A 13,600-nucleotide genomic window follows, 5' to 3' on the forward strand; every position below is an offset into this window, starting at 1 on the left:
CTTTGTTCGTAGAGTAGTTCTCTTGTTAAAATCTATGGAAAAAGCTCTAGGACTGTTTTTTATCTCTTGGCCACATTTTCAAACATCCCAAGGCCCAAGAATCCAGAATGCCAAAGAGGAAAGCAGCAGGGCTCAGTGCTTTACAAGCCTGTTGGAACACTAAAAGCCACTGGTTTGGGGGATACAGTGAACGTCTGTATCCCCAGTTTGTCATCTGTTCCTCACATATATTTTCCAGCACCTTGAGCCATTTCTCAAGATTTCTTACTTGATTTTTTCATTGCTTATGTGAAATTGGCTGAAGTTTGCTCCAGCAAACAGTTGTTATTTTTGTATTGGTAGTTGAATTTATATAAGTTGGTCTGACATTTGTTTCTAAAATTGGCTGCATTGAATTTCTGCTCTATTCAATTTATTTTTTCATTGAAAAGCAGACAAGTCACCGTAGCAATGATTTTTAACCTTTTTGGGGGCTCTATACCTCTTTGAAAGCAATAAAAGGTAGGAATCCTTTCTTCATGGTCCTTACGTTTAACATTTTGCATAAAATTTGGGGAGATTTCAAACTCTGAGCTACTTGCCCCTATCTTTACCCCATTGGACCCTGGTTAAAACTCGCTGCTGGGGAATTTCAGTTTGGTCAAAGAGAGGCAGTACAATTAATAAATCCCTTTTGGCTTTCCTTGTCTATAGCTCTCCACCTTTTTTTTTTTAACCTTCATCCCCTCTCCACCTCCCCCACCCAACAAAACCAAAAACAACTCTTGCCCTGTGTCCTTATTCTCAGCTGAAAGCTTACTTTTGAGCCCATTGGCAGTGATAGATTGTTACCGTGAATGAGTGTCTTTTATAGATATAATTACCATGGCATCTTCTTGAAGTAAGACGGTAAGATGCTTATTAGACTTCCTTTGTGACCGAAGGGAAAAGCTAAGTAAGGACATACTTGATAGGTGTTTTGGCATTTATTTTATAAGAAAGATATTTTAAGGAGGCATACCTGCTCTACAGACTCTGAATCTGGAAAGAACTTAGATTATGGCCAGAGAATCTAGGATGGTTATTCAACACTTGAAAAAAAATCACATGGGAGAACCAAGATGGCAGCGTAGGTAGACACACTGCACCTCCTCCCACAACCAGAACTGACAGAGAATCGAACGCCAAGGGGGACCGGCACCAAGGAAATAGAAAATAAACATTCATCCAGACCGGTAGGAGGGGCGGAGACGGGCACCGGGGTGGAGAGGACTCGCGTGGCTGTGGTGGGACTGAGACTGGCGGAGTGTGGGACAAATGGCGCAGGCAGTCCGAGCACTAGCAGACCCTGCGGCCCCACATTCGCACAGATAAACCCAGAGGGCCGGACTCAGAGTGGCGGAGAACGGGACAGGCAGAGAGGCGGGTAGCACCCTGCGGCACCACATTTGCGCACAGATAAACCAGAGGAACGGCGGGGAGCGAAGCAGACCTCGCAACCCAGGGCTCCAGCACGGGGGAAATAAAGCCTCAAACCTCTGATTGAAAGCGCCCCTGGGGGTTGGGGCGGCAGCAGGAGAGACTTCCAGCCTCACAGGAGAGGTTGTTGGAGAGACCCACAGGGGCCTAGAGTGTGCACAGGCCCACCCACTTGGGAACCAGCACCAGAGGGGCCCAGTTTGATTGTGGGTACCGGAGTGAAAGATTGAAAGCTGGAGGAGAGTGAGGCCGGCGCCATTGCTCCTACTTGGCCCCTCCCCCATGTACAGCATCACAGCACAGCAACTAGCATTACCCCGCCCTGGTGAACACCTAAGGCTCCGCCCCTTAAAGTAACAGACGCGCCAAGACCCCCCCCCCAAAAAAATGGCCCAAATGACAGAACACTTCAAAGCTCCAGAAAAAATACAACTAAGCGAGGAAGAGATAGCCAACCTATCGGATGCACAGTTCAAAACACTAGTTATCAAGATGCTCACAGAATTGGTTGAATTTGGTCGAAAAACAGATGAAAAAATGAAGCCTATGCTAAGAGAAACAAAGGAAAATGTACAGGGAACCAATAGTGATGAGAAGGAAACTGGGACTCAAATCAATGGTGTGGACCAGAAGGAAGAAAGAAACATCCAACCAGAAAAGAATAAAGAAACAAGAACTTGGAAAAATGAGGAGAGGCTAAGGAACCTCCAGGACACCTTGAAACGTTCCAACATCCGAATTATAGGGGTGCCAGAAGGAGAAGAGGAAGAACAACAAATTGAAAACTTATTTGAACAAATAATGAAGGAGAACTTCCCTAATCTGGCAAAGGAAATAGACTTCCAGGAAGTCCAGGAAGCTCAGAGAGTCCCAAAGAAGCTGGACCCAAGGAGGAACACACCAAGGCACATCATAATTACATTACCCAAGATTAAACACAAGGACCTACATCCAAGATTACTGTATCCAGCAAAGCTATCACTTAGAATGGAAGGGAAGACAAAGTGCTTTTCAGATAAGGTCAAGTTAAAGAAGTTCATCATCACCAAGCCCTTATTATATGAAATGTTAAAGGGAGTTACCTAAGAAAAAGAAGATCAAAAATAGGAACAGTAAAAATGACAGCAAACTCACAGTTATTAACGACCACACCTAAAACAAAAACGAGAGCAAACTAGGCAAACAACTAGAACAGGAACTGAACCATAGAGTTGGAGATCACATGAGGGTTGTCAATAGGGGAGTGGGAGGGGGAGAGGGGGGAAAGGTACAGAGAATAAGTAGCATAGATGATAGGTGGAAAATAGACAGGGGGAGGGTAAGAATAGCGTAGGAAATGTAGAAGCCAAAGAAATTATAAGTATGACCCATGGACATGAACTGTAGGGGAGGAATGTGGGAAGGAGGGGGTAGGCAGGATGGAGTGGAGTGTGGGGGGGAAATGGGACAACTGTAATAGCATAATCAATAAATATATTTAAAAAAAATCACATGGACATCACTAACTTTGGCAATTAAAGACAAATTACAGAGTCAGACCTCTCCATGGTATGTGTTTGCTAGAAACTTTGTATTGAGGTAGGTCAGTGTCTTATTAGTATTTTAAGTGGGATAGTTCTTCATTGTGTGGGACTTTCCCACACATTGCAGGAAGTCTGACTTCTCTGGTCTTGTGTACTAAGTCATTGTGACCACCCCATGCTCTTCCACCTACTACCAATGACTTTTAGAGGACAAAGTTGGTCTTGGCTGAGAAACACTGGGCTCAATGAATTTTGATTTATTTTTCGACCGTTTAAATCTTTTTGTAGAGCTCTTTGGAAGAAGGACAGTGCTTCTCTTTCTGGTGCCTTTAGATGTAGACCAGTGAGATGACCTCCTGAGCTCTGACCTCAGATGACCTCTGGCTCTAGAATTTTATGATGACCCTGTCAAGGTTTGTTACATCCCAAGGAGATGGCTAGGGAAGCATGTTATTTTATAACTGGAAAACTTGAAGCCAAAGAATTATTTTGAAACTGACTTTTGGTCCTGTGGCAAGTCAGCACCAATACTTGCCACATGCATCTCTAGCCATGTTGCCTATGACTTCGTAACCTCCTTGCTCTGACTTGTTCCTGTGTGAAACTTTGTATAGCTTTTTCAGTGAGTCTAGTTCCTTTTACTCAGGTTTGCTTTCTATAGCCTGTTTTCCCACTTGAACATACGAACAAGTGTGGCTTGAGAACAATTTGTCTTTCCAAGATAGAATTTTCTCTGGTTAGCAGTTGTTATGGACTGCATCATGTTTCCCCTCTGAGTCTCCCAACCCCCCTTTTTAGCATTTCTCTGAGGTGGAAGATTTACTGTTAATATATTATTAGATTTGGTTAAACTCTCCTATGGCATTCATTAGTGGGCAAAGGGGTGGGGAAGTTTGTTATATGAACTCCATAGTTTAAATTTTTTCCTGAAACTGGTCTTATCAGGAGCACCAAGTTGCACACATCTTTCCAGTCCCTGTATAACAAATGTATAGTACGTTAGGATTATTACCAGAAAGTGACACTCCAGTGCAGATTTTCCTGCTATTTCCTAGACCAGTGGTTTTCAGAATGGTTCCCAGGGTCGAAGGGGGAAACTCTCAGAAGCTCTCAGGAGTACAGAAAGGCCTTCTGTGGCTCAGCACAGCTCCAGGGCTCCAATCCAGCAGTAGCTCCCTGTGTCATTCTGTACTTAAAGAAATGTGAGGGTCTGTGCTATAGACATACGAGGATTTGAGAGCTAGAAAACCTGCCCTAAATGGGAGTGCAATCATTTCCACATGATGCTTCCATGAGACTTTGTATGATCTCTACCTTCTTTTCCAGGGGTTCTCTTTGATTTCCTTTTTAACTCCTCTCAGTCTCTGTTTTTCAAAGGCATTCCTGTGTTTGAGTGTTTTTAAACAAAATATATTTTATTTGTGCTACTGAAGTTGTCCCAATATTTCCTCCCTCCAACCAGATACTCCCACTCCCTCAGTCATCCTTACACTGTTGTCCATGTCCATAGGTCGTGCAATAAGTTCTTGGCTACTATATTCTCTACGCTGCACTTTATATCCCTACGACTATTCCATAACAACCAATTTGTACTTCTTAACCCCTTCACCTTTTTTGCCTATCCCCCTAGCCCATCTGGCAACCATCGAAACATTCTCTGTATATATGATTCTGTTTTCTGTTCTGCTAGTTTGTTTATTTTGTTTTATATTCAGTTATTAATATGTATGTATTGCCATTTCATTGTTCATATTTTTGATCTTCTTCTTCTTCTTAAAGAAGACCCTTTATCATTTCATGTAATACTTGTTTGGTGGTAATGAATTCCGTTAGCTTTTTCCTGTTGGGGAAGCTCTTTATCTGCCCTACCATTCTAAATGATGACTTTGCTGGGTAGAGTAATCTTGGTTGTAGGTCCTTGCTATTCATGACTTTGAATATTTCTTGCCAATCCCTTCTAGTCTGCAAAGTTTCTTTTGAGAAATCAGCTGACCGTCTTATGGGAGCTCCCTTGTAGGTAGTAACTAGCTTCTTTTCTCTTGCTTTTAAAGTTCTCTAAGTTTTTGCATTTTAATTATGATGTGTCTTGGTGTGGGCCTCTTTGGGTGCATCTTGTTTGGGACTCTGTGCTTCCTGGACTTGTATGTCTATTTTCTTCATCAAATTAGGGAAGTTTTCTTTCATTATTTTTTCAAATAGGTTTTCAGTTTCTTGTTCTCTTCTCCTTCCAGTATCCTCATGATGTGAATGTTGCTATGCTTGAAGTTGTCCCAGAAACTCCTTACACTATCCACATTTTTTTGGATTCTTTTTTCTTTTTGCTCTACTGATTGGGTGTTTTTTTTGCCTCCTTATATTCCAGATTGCTTAGTGAGATTTGATTCTTGGCTTCATCCGTGCTACTGTTCATTCCCTGTAGATTCTTCTTTATTTAAATTAGTGTGCCCTTCTTTTCTGACTGGATCTTTTTTATGATGTTGAGGTCCTCACTAAGTTCTTTGAGCTTCCTTATAACCAGTGTTTTGAATTCTGCATCTGATAGATTGCTTATCTCCATTTTGTTTAGTTCTTTTTCTGGAGTTTTGTTCTGTTTCTTTTGGACCACATTTCTTTGTCTTCTTATTTAGAGAGCTTCCCTGTGTTTGTTTCTATGTATTAGGTAGAGTTGCTACAACTTGTTCGTATGTTCAAGTGGGAAAACAGGCTATAGAAAGCAAACCTGAGTAAAAGGAACTAGACTCACTGAAAAAGCTATACAAAGTTTCACACAGGAACAAGTCAGAGCAAGGAGGTTACGAAGTCATAGGCAACATGGCTAGAGATGCATGTGGCAAGTGTTGGTGCTGACTTGCCATAGGACCAAAAGTCAGTTGCAAAATAATTCTTTGGCTTCAAGTTTCCCAGTTTCTTGGGGGTGCCCAGGTGAGGCCAGGCTGTGAACCAAGGCTAGCTGCTGCTAGAGCCAGGCCTGGGACAATTTAGCAAGAGGTACAGGGCTCACTGAGACCAGATGTTGCTTGTTTTAAAGAATTTAGGCAAATCTGAAGCATGAGCCGAGACAAGCCATTTGTATGGAAAAGCCACTGGAAACAGCTTGGGTGGGCCTGAAAATTGTGTGGGGTGGGCATCAGGGAATCACCAGGATTGGGCAAACAGTATGAACCAGGTTGATGAAGTCTCAGATGTAGTACCCATCTGCCAACTTTGTTGGGGGAGAGCTCAGAAAAGGAACAACAGACTCTGTCAGCACTCTGTCTGGGATAACGCTTCTCCCAAACTCTGATCCTGATGCAACACAATTCAGTTCCTCCCAGTATTTCTGGTGCTTTTCAATCTTCTGCCCTGTGCTGGAGCTCAGAGCTAGTGAGGCTGAGTAAGTCTGTGTGAAGGCCCTTTAAGAGGAACTGCCTGGGACTCTAAACAAAAGTTTCTGTCTTTCGCAGCCTCAGTCCCTGCTGGTTTTTAAATTCAGACATTACGGCACCATCTCTTGCCAGCAGTGGAACCCTAGGCGGGGGGGCTTGGTATGGGCCTGGGACGGGTCTGGGACCCCTCACTTTCAAGATAGTTCTCCCGATTTTTATCTGCCACACTTGGGTGTGGGACCAGTTCGTTCCACATCTCTGCCGCTCCTACCAGTCTTGATGTGGTTTTTTCTTTAATTCTGTAGTTGTATGACTTCCATTTAAATTGATTTCTGGTGGTTCTGAATGATGATTGTTCTCTAGTTTAGTTGTAATTTTGATGTGAGGAGGCAAGCCTTGTTTACCTATTCCTCCATCTTGACCAGAAGATATTGTTTGAGTGTTTTTAGGATCTTTAGAAATAATAGGACCTAGCCAATTGTGTAACAAATACATTGATATGAGTATGAATCTACTTTCTTAATGTAAATGAGCTGATATCACAAGGACCACTCTTTTCTTTCTTAAAAATCTATTATACTAAAACTATTTTTTTCTTACCCATTGTTTAGTTTCATAAAGGCTTTCCCCCCATATTTGGTTTTTCTGCTTAGTGTTACTCGCTAGTGTTGTGGCTTGATTCTGTTGGTCTACCATCTGATAAATATGTTTTATGTTATTCTTTCCATCTTTCCTTCCTATTTTGAGATAAACTCTTCACATTCACCATTTCTCATTTATTAATCTTCCCTTCCCCTCTCATTCTTTTCCTCTTTCATCTTTTATTCTTGTTTTTGCCCCACTTCTTTGGGTTATTACTTGCAACCTCAAAGATAAATGATGCTATCTGGAGGTATTTCCTTGTTTTATTAACTTTACTTTTTAATCATATAAGTCATATAAAATATCACATGTATTTTAATCACATAATCATGTAAACTGAGTATTTTGTATGTTCAAAAAGCTGTTGGTGCTGAGTTACCAAAACCACCCTGTATATGTATATGAGCTGTGCTTACCTCATATTGACTCTTCCATTTTTGTCCTCTTTTTTTTTTCTCAGGTTGCTAGGAAGAGGCTCAATGTTTGTGTTTTCACCAGATCAGTTTCAGAAACTGCTTAAAATTAATCCAGACTGGAAAACCCATAGACTTCTTGATTTGGGTGCTGGAGATGGAGAAGTCACAAAAATCATGAGCCCTCATTTTGAAGAAATTTATGCCACTGAGCTGTCTGAAACTATGATATGGCAGCTTCAGAAGAAGAAATACAGGTATAATTTTTAGACATGGTTTGATGTATATTTCTTGGTTTTAGATGTATTTCTTTTTGAGAGTGTATTATTTAAAGGATATGAATCAGAAGCACTTTTTCCTGGTTAGAAACTAAAAAAGAGAAAACTTTCCATATTACAATTAAGCAAGAATTGAGACAGATCATCTTTTCTTGGCAGTATTTTTCTGGACTGTTGGGAGGAAAAGAGCAGATGGCAGACAACTTGGAAAGAGAAGATCAGATATAGGGACTTGTTATAGGAGACTTACATCTGTATGATGTTGAACTAAGTGATTTGTAAGATCCCTCTTCACTGCAGCAATGGTCTCTGATAAAATCCTGGTGGGTCTGTGTGGTAATACTTGAAACATATTCCTTCAATTAGAAATTAATTCACCATTTCAAATCTTGGAATGTTTGACTTTTGTTATAACAGTGGCTTAAGTAATGCTGAATTCCTAGTCTGACTCTCCCCCACTTTGAAAAACATCTGTGTTTAGAAAGTAGGTATGGGGAGGAAAGTGTTTGCATGTTCCTGAGCAGGCCTCATGATATTTTTAGCATTTTCGAGGTTATCTCTACAGTGTCTGCTCAGCATTATCAAAGACTTGTTTACAGAGATCCTTTTTCTGTCTCTTTTTCCCCCATCTATCTCAACATGCACCACCTACTACATTCTAATTGCTATAACTAAACAGGAGTGAAGAAGTTATAAAATTGGCTAACAGAGACTCTTAATAACTCATATATAATCTCCCCCTTTCTGTGGATAAAACACTGTAAAGCACTAGAAATGTTCTTTGAGAAAAAGAGAGGGTGAGGGGAGAGAGGGAGAGATTGAGGGCTAAGAGTGGTGTGTTAACTATGCTCTTCATGGGACTTCCTGCCAAGATGGAGGCATAGGTAGACACACGGTGCCTCCTCGCACAACCAAAAGAAGGACAACACAAATTTAAAAATAAAAAACAACCAGAACTGACAGAAAATTGAACTGTATGGAAGTCCAACAACCAAGGAGTTAAAGAACAAACATTCATCCAGACCAGTAGGAGGGGTGGAGATGGGCAGCCTGGTGGAGAAGACTCGTAGCAAGGCAGCGGCTGATGGACTTGGCGAGGTGGCAGATTGAGAACTGGGTGGTCCCACATTTGCTTGCAGATAAACTGGGAAGAAGAACTGGGGAGCAAGACAGACCACACAACCCAGAGTTCAAGCACCGGGAAATAAAGCCTCAACCCTCTGATTGGAAACACCAGTGGGGGTTGAGGCAGCAGTAGGAGAAACTCCCAGCCTCACAGGAGAGTTCACTGGAGAGACCAACAGGGTCCTAGAACGTACACAAGCCCACCCATCTGGGAATCAGCACCAGAAGGGCCCAATTTGATTGTGGGTAGCAGGGGAAGTGACTGAAAGCCATCAGAGAGTGGAGCAAGTGGCATTGTTCCCTCTCAAACCCCTCCCCCACTTACAACATTACAATGCAGCAAGGTGGGTTGCTCCGCCTTGGTGAATACCTAAGGCTCCACCCCTTACTGTCGAACTGGCACGGGGAGACAACAAAAAATGGCCCAAATGAAAGAACAGATCAAAACTCCAGAAATAATACAGCTAAGTGATGAAGAGTAGCCAGCCTATTAGATGCAAAGTTCAAAACACTAGTAATCAGGAAGCTCACAGAATTGGTTGAATATGGTCACAAATTAGATGGAAAAATGAAGGTTATGCTAAGTGAAATAAAGGAAAATGTACAGGGAACCAATAGTGAAGGGAAGGAACCCAGGACTCAAATCAATGGTTTGGACTGGAAGGAAGAAATAAACATTCCACCAAAACAGAATGAAGAAACAAGAATTCAAAAAAATGAGGGGAGGCTTAGGAACCTCCAGGACATCTTTAAATGTTCCAACATCCAAATTATAGGGGTACCAGAAGGAGAAGAGGAAGAGCAAGAAATGGAAAACCTATTTGAACAAATAATGAACTTCCCCAATCTGGCAAAGGAAATAGACTTCCAGGAAGTCCAGGAAGCTCAGAGAGTCCCAAAGAAGCTGGACCCAAGGAGGAACACACCAAGGCACATCATAATTACATTAGCCAAGATTAAATGGAAGGAGAGAATCTGAAAAGCAGCAAGAAAAAAGGACACAGTTATCTACAAAGGACTTCCCATAGACTGTCAGCTGATTTCTCAAAAGAGACCTTACAGGCAAGAAGGGACTGGCAAGAAGTATTCCAAGTCATGAAAGGCAAGGACTACATCCAAGATTGCTCTATCCAGCAAAGCTATCATTTAGAATGGAAGGGCAGATAAAGTGCTTCTCAGATAAGGTCAAGTCAAAGGAGTTCATCATCACCAAGCCCTTATTATGTGAATTGTTAAAGGGAGTTACCTAAGAAAAAGAAGATAAAAAATAGGAACAGTAAAAATGACAGCAAACTCACAGTTATTAACAATGGAACCTAAAACAAAAACAAAAACAAAGTGAGCAAGCAACTAGAACAGGAACAGAGTCACAGAAATGGAGATCACATGGAGGGTTATTAGTGGGGGAGTGGGTGGTGGGAGAGGGGGAAAATGTACAGAGAATAAGTAGCATAAATGGTAGGTAGAAGATAGACAGGGGAGGGAAGGAATAGTATAGGAAATGTAGAAGCCAAAGAACTTATATATATGACCCATGGACATGAACTAAAGGGGAGGAATGCGGGAGGGAGCGGGTGTACAGGGTGCAGGGGAATAAAGGGGGGAAATGGGATAACTGTAATAGCATAATCAATAAAACATATTAATACAATAACAATATTAGCAAATAAAAAAACTATGCTCTTCATGAACTTACAGTTTTAATGGAATGTTCTATGCTTTTTCTTCTATAAAATTATTCAGATATGAAGATCCCAGAGTATGAAATAATATCTCTCTCAGGAATACATATGCTCAAAAGGTTGTAGGTTATAAATGGAAATTATCTGAACTACCCCTAGCCATTCCTAAAAATAGGAAGGACCCTAGGAATTGAAAACATAAATACATATTTTATGATTAAATTCCAGTGAATGTAGAAAGTATGACTCTTTGTTCATTAACTGATGTTCAAGCATTTGATACTCTAGTTTTATAATAATTTTTATCACCATGTCACCATACTTGTAAAACATATGATTAGCTCTTGTAAAGAAAATTTATGGTTTGAGATTTGGAAATAAGTGAAATGCTAAATTTAAAGAAATATGGTAGTTACTTTTCTCTTGCGTGGCCCTTTTTATTTCTGGAGATATAGATTATAAATGAAGATTTTAAATGTACTTTGATTTAGAAGACAAAGTTAAGAGACTTGACTGGCATCTCAGTTATTTTTAAAGATGACTTTAAGGGAGTTTTGTATCAATCCAGTTTCTTCTGATTTTTCCAGAGTGCTCGGTATAAATGAATGGCAGAATACAGGGTTCCAGTATGATGTCATCAGCTGCTTGAATTTGCTGGACCGCTGTGATCAGCCCCTGACTTTGTTGAAGGATATCAGAAGTGTCTTGGAGCCAACTAGAGGCAGGGTCATCCTGGCCCTGGTCTTACCCTTTCATCCCTACGTGGAAAACGGTGAGTGTGGTCATGCAGCCTCTTCCCCACCATAGGCGTTTATTGCTATTTGTGATTCTTTTACTTAGAATAGCCTGGAATTTTAAAGAATACAGTTTGCCCATGGAAAATACCTACTTGATGAATGTTCATCTCAGTGTGGGTTTTATGGAACTCTAGAGGGACTAGTAATAATTAGCGCTCAGTGGGCTCTGCCCACTCCAGATGAAAAGCCTAACATGGGCCCATGTTTTGTGCTTTTAAATGGAGCTTGCACCATTTATTTCTTAGTTTATAAGATGGGTCAAGAAGTAAATGATGCTTTTTAATCTACCTATATATATATACTTGCTGAATGTCATAGCTGTTTTGTATTTTACATCTTTTGTCCCAGACTCTCACAATGATACATGCTGTTATCCATTTTGCCCTTTTGTGTTCCAGCAGGTATCATTTCTTTGTATAACATTTAGTTTTGTGATTGCGTGGACTTGCTCTTCAGCAATATTGAATGAAGAATATATTAGAGGAAATGGTTTGATTTCCTATTCATATTTATTTACTTTGACTTCTGGCAGTATCACATTGACTCATAGTTGTAGCTAATATGCTTTTCATTTCAGTTCATTTTGAAAGTTGACTTTAAGCCTCTTTGCATTTTTGTAAGTTTTGTACTGTAATATAAAATTATTAATTATATAAGTAGTACATGTTAATATTTTAAAATCTTTAGTTTTTAAAAATTTTACTGCCTAGCTCAGCCTGAGGTTCAGAAACTGTATGAGCTGCCCTAGTTGGTTGGCTCAGTCGGTTGGAGTGTTGTCCTGTACACCGTAAGGTTGCAGATTCCATCCCTGGTTGGGGCATGTACAGGAGGCAACTGAATGATGTCAGTCTCTCACATTGATGTTTTTCTCTCTCTGTCTCTAAAATCATTTTTTTACCCTGGGTGGTGTAGCTCAGTGAATTGAGTGCTGGCCTGCAAACCAAAGGGCCGCTGGTTCGATTCCTAGTCTAGGGCAAATGGCTGGGTTGCAGGCCAGGTCCCCAGTAGGGGGTTTGTGAGAGGCAGCCACGCATGGATGTTTCTCTCCCTCTCCTTCTCCTTCCCTTCCCCCTTCTCTAAAAATAAACAAATAAAATCTTTAAAACAATAAAATCTGTTTTTAAAAAACCTCTAGGAGCTTGCAGACATTTAAAATTTTTTTTTCTAATCCTCACTGAGGATATATTTTTAAATTGATTTTTAGAATTTTAGAGAGGGGAGGAAAGGAAAAAAGATGGGGGTTGGGGGGGAGAGAGAGAAAGACAGAGATATCAGTGTGAGAGAGAAACATTTTTTGGTTGCCTTCCATACGTGACTGGATGAGGGATCAAACCTGTAACCTAGGTATGTGCCCTGACTGGGAATTGAACCCACAACCTTTTGGTATGTGGGACAAGGCTCCAGCCAACTGAACCACCCTGCCAGGGCTGCTTGCAGGCATTTTTAAGAAATCCATGAATATTTTATAAGCATTGTGGTTAGTGACTAACTATGAAAATCTGTATCCTAAAGAATAATGTTTATGTTTGCTTATGGCCATGGATTTGTGTTTCTACTCACTTGCTCCTTCACTTCTTCTTGTCTTTATTTTTCCCCCGTCAGGTTTTAGTCTGTTGATAATTAATGCTTGTCTTAACATTTACCAGATGGTTTTAGGTATGTGTTGATGATAGTCAAATGGGGATTTCTTTGGGCATAGGAGGGTGGAAAGAGTAGACAGATATTCTCTACCCCATGTCCGTTTTTACATTCCTGTTGTTGAATCGTTTGTCATGGTAAAGAAAACACTGCTTTAGGAGTGAGTCCCTGTATATCATATATGTGTTGTACAGTGAAAAACCCAGTAAGTGTCCTTCTTGATAATTCAGTGACCCACTCTTATTTCAGTGCTATTCTTGTATAATCAAGCCTCAGCTCTGTCTTTCTGCATTGCAGTCACAAGTCATCAGGTTGTAAGGTCTTGGTTTCCTGTGCCTTGTTGGGTAACCACGTGGTAGAACTTTAATGCAACTTCCTGGCATAGTAGGAGGTGGAAGAGCAGGGGAAGAAACATCAGTTTGACCATGATTTTTATCCTTGTGTTTCTGACACTAAAAATTGAGGAGTCACTTTGGAAAGAGGGTGGTTTCCAGTAAGGACTGAAAACAAGCTCCTTAATGGTGGGTACACAGAGTTGCCTGCTGAGTCCAAGGAGTCTGCAGTGACACAGCACACCTGAGACAAGCAGCTTTGTTGCTGTGGGTTACCTGGAGTGACCTATACATTTTGTGCACTGCTCCTTGGTACTCTGTTTATGGCTTTCTTTCTTTCTCTAAGT

The 13,600-nt window shown here is 40.9% G+C and overlaps 1 protein-coding gene across 3 annotated transcripts in view; it reads left to right on the forward strand.

Annotated features, from left to right (window-relative positions):
- METTL9 (methyltransferase 9, His-X-His N1(pi)-histidine) overlaps positions 1 to 13,600 on the forward strand; it is a 57,602-nt gene that overhangs the window by 23,301 nt on the left and 20,701 nt on the right. For all 3 annotated transcript variants that reach the window (XR_006655454.3, XM_024560380.4, XM_024560379.4), the window contains exons 3-4: positions 7,449 to 7,658; positions 11,074 to 11,258. Coding sequence is in view for 2 of the 3 variants with exons in the window: in XM_024560380.4 (XP_024416148.1) it covers positions 7,449 to 7,658; positions 11,074 to 11,258 (395 nt within the window). In the remaining variant the exon portion in view is untranslated. The remainder of the gene's footprint in view (positions 1 to 7,448; positions 7,659 to 11,073; positions 11,259 to 13,600) is intronic.

Source organism: Desmodus rotundus, chromosome 1, assembly GCF_022682495.2.
Source record: "Desmodus rotundus isolate HL8 chromosome 1, HLdesRot8A.1, whole genome shotgun sequence".
NCBI classification, from domain to species: domain Eukaryota; kingdom Metazoa; phylum Chordata; class Mammalia; order Chiroptera; family Phyllostomidae; genus Desmodus; species Desmodus rotundus.